This window comes from Podarcis melisellensis, assembly GCF_964234715.1.
Source record: "Podarcis melisellensis genome assembly, chromosome: 4".
In the NCBI taxonomy this organism is placed as follows: Eukaryota; Metazoa; Chordata; class Lepidosauria; order Squamata; family Lacertidae; genus Podarcis; species Podarcis melisellensis.
In genome coordinates this window covers 11480236-11490217 of record NC_138531.1, presented here as the reverse complement: position 1 = coordinate 11490217, position 9982 = coordinate 11480236, and the positions used below count along the sequence as shown (strand labels likewise).

The window sequence follows — 9982 nt, the reverse complement described above, 5'->3', positions numbered from 1 at the left end:
ACCTCTCCTCTCTTTCCACTGCTGCTGAATATTTAAGAGTCTACACTCTGTTTTTGTGTGTGTGTGTCTGTGCGCAATTTACTATGACATCATCTCCACGCGCTCTCGGGAAGCAGATACAAGAGAAAGAGGGTGTGAGGGGAGGTAGAGAAATAAGAACAACAGCCCAGAGCGAGCGAAACCCCCTGAGAGAAACACACGGCTCCCTCCTCAACCGCAACAGACATGCGCACATGGACTCTCAGAACTCACAGATATGTGTGTGTTTGTGTGGAGGGGGGGCGGAAATAAAAAGCGGGTGGGGCAAGACATTTTTTTCTCTCCCAAAAAAAGGGAGACGTCGCGCAGGCGCAGTCCGGACCAAAATGTCAGCGTTTTGACAGTCGGAAAGAGACGCGCTACAGTGGAAAGTACCATAGAGAGGGAGGAAGCGGCCCGCGAAGAAAGAAGAGCGCGCGCGCGCCCTTGCGTCGCCCGGCCTCGCCCTACGCCGGCTTCGCTTTTCCTCACAGACATACACACGAGCGCGCGCGCGCACCCCGCCCCTTTCTTTCCCTCTCTCTCTCTCTCTCCCCCGCGGCCCCGCCCTTCCTCCGCTCTCGGCGCGCTCGCGCCAAAAGGGGGTGGAGCTGCGCGCCTGTCAGTCAGCTCCCCTCAGTCAGGCGCTGCCGGCCGGGCGGCCTGGTTGTGTGTCTGTTGGCTGCTGCGGCGCCGCGCTTGGCTCTGGCCGGGCCGCTGAGGCGCTGAGGGGAAAGAGGAGGAGCGGGCGCCTGCCTTCCTTCCTTCCCGGCCGGCCGCGGGGGCGGAGCGCGCAGGGGCGGGGAGGGGAGAGCGATGAGCGGGGCCGCCGCCGCCGCCGCCTCCTCCTCCGCCGCCGCCGCCGGATCCGAGCCCGGTGGCCCGGGCTTCTTCCTCTTCCCCAGCGGCACCGGCGAGCCGTGCGTAGCCATGGGCCCCGGCGAGAGCGCGGCGGGCTTCGGGGCGCTGCTCCTGCTGCCTCCGCCGACCATGACATCCTCGGGGCTGCCTTCTCCTCCCGGCGGAGGAGCAGGAGGCGGCGGCGGCTGCCGGGGCCGCTACCAGCTGCTTCTGTCGGGCCGGGCCCTGGCCGAGCGCTACCGGAGGATTTACACGGCGGCGGCGCTGAGCGAGAGGGAGCAGGCCGGACACCCGGGCGCCAGGTAAATGACAACAACGGCGGAAGCGGGCGCTGAGATGCGCGCACACACGCGACCCGCCACCCCGGGTGGTGGGATCCGTGCAGGCAGCTCCTGGATGATCTTCCCCGGGCAGATATATAGCCCCGCGTAGCAGCCTGTCCAAAACGAGATCGCCCTCTGGCACTGCAGTTCTGGAAAGGCAGGACAATACCTTATTGCCTAGACACGCGCGCGCACACATCCACACGCACTTCGTAGGCTAGTGGGGGCACAAGCACACGGCGGTCTTCCACACGAGCACCAGCTCCCTCCTGTAGCAGGATTTGAATGGGTAGCTCAGGCGTTCCCATCGTGGACTTTGGCCCTGACAAGGTGCAAATCTATGCCTGCTTACTCAGAAGTAAGTTCCAGGGGGCTTTACTGGGTCAGGCAAGTGTCTCTGTGCCTAGAATCGCAGCTTAAGGAAGGTGGCGTTTTAGTGCCATGGCAAATCCTGTTCAATCTGTAGGCATCTCGTCAGGGAAAAAGGGAGTCTGTGTGCCATCTCGGCTCATCATCTAAGTGGTAACTGCCACAAAATATTTGGAACAGGGAACTCTGTCTCTTCTCAGAAAGGCCCACACGCTGCTGGTGATTCAGCGATAAGGCTGTATGTTAGATATTTTTAAAAATCCAGGTGGCTAAGACCTCTTGGAATAAGCAGAATGTGCCCTCTTGTTTGGGCAGTACCTCGCAGCATGTCTGTTTTGTGTTGGGTATCAAAGTAGTTTTGCTATTGCCATTGGTCCTCCACCCCAAGATGTTGCCCCTCCTTAATCTGTGTTTGCTTAATGTATCAAAACTAGTGGGCAGAGGGAAAGGGAACTGGGGCTAATGTTGAATAATTCCTAACGAGAATTAGCATCTGTCATTGAGCAAGATGATACAGATTTGTCTGCAAGTCAAATCTTGAGAACTTGGGCCTGTTCCAGTATTATTCTTTTCCATCTGTGTAGAAATACCTGTCAAGGACTCCATGTGGGGGGAAAATAAGAAGAATGTAAAATCCAGTTAGATTTTGGCAGGGAAGAACAAGCTGTGGTTTCCAGAACATGGATTTGCAAAATCCATATGGATTTTGAATTGACATAACATTTTTTCACCAGTTTTCTCTGGAGGAAAGATGTTGCTTTAGAATTAATCCCTACTGACAGGCTATGGAGTAGGTAACTACCAAGTAATTGGAGTAAATATACTATACTGTTGTTAGATTACATAAATATACTATTTATGCAGAGTGCATAGGAATATTACCTACAAGAATCTGTCAGCGAGGAATAGGTGGAGATGTAGTATTTTCCAGAGCAGTCAAAAGTTGGATGATAGACTACTTATTTTAGGGTAATAAATTAGATTGCAATAATGGCTATCTTAACCCCTGACTAGCAGTGGTAGTGATTGATAGTGTAGCTACCACCAGCTTGCTCCTGCCAGGATGTGATGGAATCAGGTGGTGGTGTAGCCACTCCCTCTGAAATGCCCAGTATTGGGAATTTCCATTGATAACTGCTGGCAGAGATATCACAAGTGATAGCTTTCCCCACCATCTGGGCAGGTGCTTTGGGGTGCTAAAGGAGGTTGGAAGAGGAGCATCTCTGCCCCATCCAGTATGGCAGATAGGAGGTTTGGATTGCCCTGTATATTATTGGCATTGAATATTTAGAACTCTTGAAATCATACTTACCTGTTGCCATGTGTTGGTTATAAAAGGAAATTGGTTTGTATTGTTAGTAATCTAACAACAGGAAGGCAAGCTAAGAGTTGGTAATCTTACTCCTTATTTGCTGCCACGCCAAATGTGGTGTTTGACTAGGTGGTGAGATAGACTCTAATGTTTTCAGGCGCAGCATTTGGTTCCTACTCCTATAAATGCACTCTAAAAAGTAAAGTAAGCAAAAATAAAAACTCAAGTTTTTATCCTGAATAGCTTACAATATACATTTGTACTCAATTACAAGGAATGGATGCAAACAATATGGAAATGAATGTGACAATTCATTGTCGGCAAAAGAAGTAGTTTGATTTTGTTATATCATAAGAATGGAAAGTTACTGTTGTCAGTTATAGCTAAAGTCTGGACTGGGTGAAGATGGAATCAGGAAAGGAAAGAATGAGTTGCTGATCTTTTACATATGCACATAGTTGTTGATGTAGGAAGAAACTGATAGTTATGTATTCTTATTTAAATAACCTTGATTTTAAAGTGATGCTGAAACATTTAACACCTGGCAGAATCACTGAGGTCTGGTAATCATCTGTACAGGGAGAAGTTCTTTATTAATTCCAAGGATAGTGACATGGCTTTTCCTAGGGTTGAAAGCATATTCAAAAGCACTCCTTTTTTATGTGGAATCAATTGGGCTTATCACTGAATTCAGTGGGTTGCATCTGACTAAGCCACGGTAGACCAATTGATTTTAGTGGATCTGTTTGGAATATGACAGTCAGATACAGTCCATTGTCACATGCTGGTTAGATATGCTATAACAGTATAACCAAATATGCTTAAATGCTTTTTGGACTGATGAATTGACCTATCCAGGTTAAGGGAAAGAAGTGTCCAGGCCGCCCATTCCCCTCCCCCAGGTCAGGTTTTTTTTTTTTTTTTAAATCACACATTATTCTGGATTGAGTAGGGGAGACTACCAAATCAGACTGACTGTTGTCCTGAGCCTAACTGCATAGGTTTATACTATATATTTTATTAATTCTATGTGCTTTCTCCTAGACCTAGAGAATTTTGTTTTTTAAAAAATTAGGCTGTTTTAGAGTGCTTACTGATGGTCTGAAGTACTCTTCAATCACTTATTAAATCTGAGGATTCTGGAATAGAAATACTTCCCACGGAAAAGCTCTCATTTAAAACAGAATATGCCATTTCATTCCTCCTCCTGATGCTCCTTCAGCAAGCTGCATGCTTCTGGATAAAGAGTTGCAGGTTCACATTTGCCCTTAGATTTTGATTACTCATTATTTGCTGGAGCCAGGCTAGTCAGACATCCAAGTGCTGAGAATGTGAAGTTTGCAGAAGCTCTGAATAAATAAATAGTAGGATTGTTCAGTGTGTGATAATTCCTCAATGAGATGTGCACCAAGTTATATTGTGTCATCCAATAGGTTTGGATGCAGTGTCCCATCTTTTTGGTACCAAGAAAAAAAACCCAGTAGCCATTGTTGGCAAGGGAAGTAAGTAGCAAAGCCCAAGGTGACAACTTGCCTGTTTTCAAAGTCTGAACTTAATTCCTAGTGCCAAGGTGATAGAACTGGTAAATAGAATTCCTTAGATTTTCTTTCTAGCATTGTTTATTGAACTTTCAGTATTGCCTGTGATGCCCCTCTTTGGATGGTGATAATAAATATTAAATGTAATATGTGCAATTCCTTCTGCGCTAGCAGGACCTGCTTTCTTTCTCTGACCTCACAGTATCAGGACCAATTTACAGTTTATGTGGAAAACATGTTTGCTTCATGTACATTGTGTGCTCTTGGTGAACATTCTGAAGCATTAAGGGGAACTGGATGTTTGTAAACACATGGGAACATGCAAGGGATACCCACTGAAAAAGCACAGTTGGTTCCATCTGCCTGGCGCAAGTGTACTGCATTCCCTTATATGAAACAATACAGTAGAATCCATTAAAGTTTTTGAAAGTAACATTGCTTTTTCTTTCACTTGGCAAATATGCAAATGAATGGCTAGAAGCTTTCCCTGGTGGGATCAATTTCCCCCCCTTCATTTTTAGGGGGTGGACAATCATATTCTTTGCATCCATACGATATCTAAGATACAGACATGGGAATGACACAGTATTCTGATTTGATTCCATGTGAATGAGCAGTGTGGCTGTGCATACTGCTCAAAAGTTTCCTCTTCACTTTTCCCTTGCTCCTGTCATCACTGGAAGCAACAAACATAACCCTTGGTTTGTCATGCCGTCTGAATCTGGGCACATGGTTTCTTGCTTCCCAAACAAACCACAAGCCCAGGTTCCGATGGCCTGGCAGTAATAAAACTTGTATCCAAACATTAGCTTACTTATTACATTGTTGTTGTTGTTGTTTAGTCATTTAGTCGTGCCCAACTCTTTGTGACCCCATGGACCAGAGCACACCAGGCACTCCTGTCTTCCACTACCTCCTGCAGTTTGGTCAAACTCATGCTGGTAGCTTCGAGAACACTGTCCAACCATCTCGTCCTCTGTCGTCCCCTTCTCCTTGTGCCCTCAGTCTTTCCCAACATCAGGGTCTTTTCCAGGGAGTCTTCTCTTCTCATGAGGTGGCCAAAGTATTGGAGCCTCAGCTTCAGGATCTGTCCTTCCAGTGAGCACTCAGGGCTGATTTCCTTAAGAATGGATAGGTTTGATCTTCTTGCAGTCCACGGGACTCTCAAGAGTCTCCTCCAGCACCATAATTCAAAAGCATCAATTCTTCGGCGGTCATCGTTCTTTATGGTCCAGCTCTCACTTCCATACATCACTACTGGGAAAACCATAGCTTTAACTATACACCTATTACATTGCATCAGTACAAAATAGCCTCTATGTCCAGGTGCTTTCTTAATTTGCTTTACTTTAGAACAATACAATGTTTTGATAGCTGTGGTATTATTACTTTTCATTCAACTGAATACTGAATTGAATATAGTTTGGAGTTACTTATACACATTGCTTTTAAATATGAACCCTACAAATTATCTTGGTTATTGAAAGTAGTCCAAAATAGTGTTCTTTGAAAAAAACACATTGAAAATGGAGCATACACCTATTTCTGTGTATGTAAAATAAATTTGTAACAGTTGTAATACCAGAAGTTTTTATTTAATATTTAACACATTGGTAGTGAACCTATGACCAAGGATGTCAAACAGCAAAACATTAGGTTGGATCCACAGTATTCTGTGACTGGAAGGACTCCTTCCATTCACGGAAGGAACTGAGAATTTAGCAAAGGCTCCTTCTGAAGGGAGGTAGAAAGGTGATTCCCCCCCCATACTCAAGCAGCCTTCCCCACATGTTTCCAGAGGGTCTTCCAAGTAGGTTTTAATGGGGGAGTTGCAGCGGGAAAGGGAATTGGCTGAGATTGCCTCTTCCCTTGCTCCAGAGGTGGAACATCCCATGAATGGAGTTCTGCTCACAGGAACTTTGAAATTGGTACAGGCATCAGTTTCCATCTGCCTGTCCCCCTTCTGCTTCTGTGAGTGCCTGTGGACAGAGGTTTGGTAGTGTCGCACAATTTGGATTGCTCTGCCTATTGGGTACAACCCACAGAATGTATGAATGCATGCTTTAAAAGGTATTGGTGCTTCTTGATCTTTGGGGATAATGTGAACATAACGTGGAACTGGACAGAATAGAAAAATGGGGAGAGAGGGTTTCAGTTTGTCTTCTGAAGGCCTGAAATGGGAGGCGGGAAATATTATAATGAAATACTTTATTTCAGAATGAATTAATGAAAGAGTTAAAACAGTTTAGCACACTACTGTAAATTTCTTGGTAACAATTCAAAGGCAATAATGCTCAACTCTTACCAGAGAAGCAGCACTCTTAAGGTTTCACATTACAAAAATGCTTTCAAATGTTGCAGAATAAGGAGTTTGGGGTGCAGTGCAAGTCTGTTGACTTGAGAAACCACATGGCAAGGCCTCTATTGTATAACACAGCCTCTGAAACATCTTTCTTTTCACTTACCTCATATATCACCCTCTTTTACATAAAGTGAAATAAACTAATGAATGTTCAAACACACACATACACACCAACCATTAAGGAATGGATTTAACAAGAGAAAGAGTTGAAAGGCTGGTTTCAGTTCATGCAAACCTTTCCATTTCAACAGACTAGTTAAATGTTTTCAGAGGTATGTATTTACTGAGATGGAATAGGCCATAAATAAAACAAATAGTGTTCAAGGTAGTTTAATTTTGTGTACAGTAACTGTAACATTTGTCTCTTGATCCTATGCATATTTACTCACAAGCAAGTCTCGTTGAATTAGTGGACTGTCCTCCCACAACTGTACACAGAATTCAAGGCTTACTGTGCATAATTGCAATTAACTTCAAACTTAATAAAAGAATATAATTACAGTAGTTGAATATTTTAAAATGTTGCTTTTCCTTATAGGGGTGTTTATTTTCTCATCCTTTTCTTTAAAAGAGGTCCCCTCCTCATAAGTGATAAATATGGCTTCTGAGCCCAAATAATAGCCTTCCTTTTATTTACTACAATGTTGATAGCTATATCTTCCCTTTAACCTGCCCCTTTAACCTATTTTTAAAAGTTAAGATAAATAACTCAATATTGCAATCCTAAACATCTTTAATTGGAAGTAAATGTCATTGAATTAAATAGGCTCTAAGTACATGTAGAGCTCAGGCTCTAAGTACATGTAGGATTACAGCTGTAATGTGTAGGCACTTGCAGTTCCCTTTGTTACGCTTGGTATAGTTGTTACAAACCATTGAAAAAACATATGTATCTTTTAACTTTGCTGTTAAATTTCTGCTGCCACCATATATCTTAAAAGAAACACTCATTTCCATCCTCTCTTTATAGGCTCTTTATAGTAGCCTGATTGATATAGTTTAAGCATGAGGTTGACCCACAACTTTTGACTTTAAACATGAACCAAAGGATATTATAGACATTAATATATGTTTAAAAGGAACCAGTTTAAAGCTTGCAGGATAACATTGTGAGATGTCACATCTTGTTATAGTTACCAATGAGTCACCCTTCTTTAGGTAACCCCCCATTTAAAGCCAGGGCTTAATTTCTCTCTCTCTCCCCCCCCCCCAAGTGAGCACTCAGGCAAGACTGGCTTCTGGACTGAAGTCCTCTCTCAGTTCTCTGCCCCCACCCCTTTCCAAATTATTTTTATTAATTTTCCAAATTATTACAAATCAGACCATCAAACAATTTTAAACTATCAAACAAATAAAACGCTTCTCCCTGGTCTGTTGAATGTTCAGCTGCAAATGAGGACTCCTTTCTGAACAGAGGTTTTCCCTTGGGCCAGGTCCACTTCCCAGCTACTTACTTGCTGAAGCCTCTCCGCTTTCTTAAGCATATATTTCCTGAAGCCCTCTTACTGCCTTTTCCAGCTGTTGTTTTCTGGTCCTTCCCCTTCTATGTTTTCTTCAGGATGTTCCTTGCAGGAACCTGCTAGATTGCACCTCCACTTTTGACAGCCTTATTTTCCTCTTTTACTACCTTTCTTTTTCCTTTTCTGTCTTCCTCTGTTGCCCTTGTCTGTAGTGGCCATACATATAATACTGGCTAGGAACATATGGCCACCATAAGGACCCCTTGCTATTGGCTTTTATTTCAGGACCAAGAGGAGTTCTTTCAGAACAGCCTTTCCCCGAACTGGTACCCTCCAGATATTTTGGACCCTCCAGGTATTTTGGACTCAAGCCATTTTTGGCTTCCATCAGCCAGAGGCAACATGGTCAATGGTCGGAGAAGATGGACATTGTAGGCCAAAGCACTCGGAGGGACCTGGTTGGGAATGGCTGTTCTAGAACGATGTTCTGAGAGTTAGTCGGGTTAATGCCCCCAATCAGCCTAAATACCGGTACACAATACACTAATTTTCAGCACTGTTGCCAAAGGTGTTGCCTCCTTAGCAACTGTAACCAAGAAGAAATTACAGTACTGTAATACACACCCACACCCACCAACCATATTGTATATATTTCAATTCTCCTATTCTAAAAGAAGAGCCTGAATATATTTTATTCAGTGGCTTCATGATGTCTGGAAACTACATTCCTGATGAGGACACAGAACGTTGAATGATACAGTAGTGGGTTTTTTAGAAGCGCCTTTAAAGCTCAAGGGCTGACATCTAATGGTAGCCACCTGCCAGTGGAATGGACTTTAGCTAGCATAAAGGGATTCCCCCTTCTTCACTTCCCCACTGCAGCCCCAAAATCTGTTTTGGAGGGACCCAAATCTGTTTTCATTGGGGGACACCCCCCCAGCAGATCTGAAGAGAAGTAGGGGGAACTCCTGTCATGCTAGCAGAAGTACTCTAATATGTGACACTGAATGTCACTTGAGGTTATTTGTTGCATTTCCAGAAGGATTTTTAAAAATTTGGTTGCTTTTACATTGAATGTATTGAACTAAAGATTGCATTTGACAGAGCACTGCTAATAATAGAAGTCACTTATTAACAGATTAACAAGCTGATCCTAAGTATGTTTAATTGGGAGAAAGTTGCACTGAGTTCAGCAAGACTTACTACTAAGTCGATGAATTTTGGATTGCAGCCATAATGATAAGAATGTTGTTTAAATAGAATGTGTTATTTAACTTCCCGCTTATTGTTATTGGGGAAACCTACAAGAACATGCTTTGAGAAAATCTTTGGCACTGGATGCCTAGACTTAGTGTATGCGTTTTCTATTTTGATTCACTTATATGCATCCATTTATAATATTGCATAATGTAATGGAGTATGAGACTGTAAGGCTAGTCAGTGGTGTGCTTGCCAAATACCTCTCTGAAACAAAGTGGGGGGAAGGCACAGTATCATATACTTGCTAATTCACTGTTGACAGAATTAGCTACACACATTTTTTTCTTTAAACCCTACTCACAATTTTATTGTTGGTTCATATAAAGCTGCCTTTAAAACTGCATGGCTGTACCAAATTATCTTTTAGATCTTTTGTAAATAGAGAAACTACATTTTTAAACAAAACAGGAGGTTGACACTCTGAGTTCTGGTACTGGATGAAGTCAAATGTAACTGAGACTTTATTTTCTTATATAGCC

The 9982-nt window shown here is 43.5% G+C and overlaps 1 protein-coding gene across 13 annotated transcripts in view; it reads left to right on the top strand.

Annotated features, from left to right (window-relative positions):
• Positions 1 to 679: 679 nt before the first annotated feature.
• Positions 680 to 9982, top strand: part of MYCBP2 (MYC binding protein 2) — a 139336-nt gene continuing 130033 nt past the window's right edge. For 10 of the 13 annotated variants that reach the window (XM_081907261.1, XM_081907259.1, XM_081907258.1 and 7 more), the window contains exon 1: positions 681 to 1181. In XM_081907261.1, the coding sequence (XP_081763387.1) occupies positions 835 to 1181 (347 nt within the window). In that variant the 5' untranslated portion in view covers positions 681 to 834. Of the gene's footprint in view, positions 1182 to 9982 lie in introns of all 13 variants that reach the window. The other 3 variants (XM_081907254.1, XM_081907252.1, XM_081907260.1) reach the window with 2 other exon arrangements.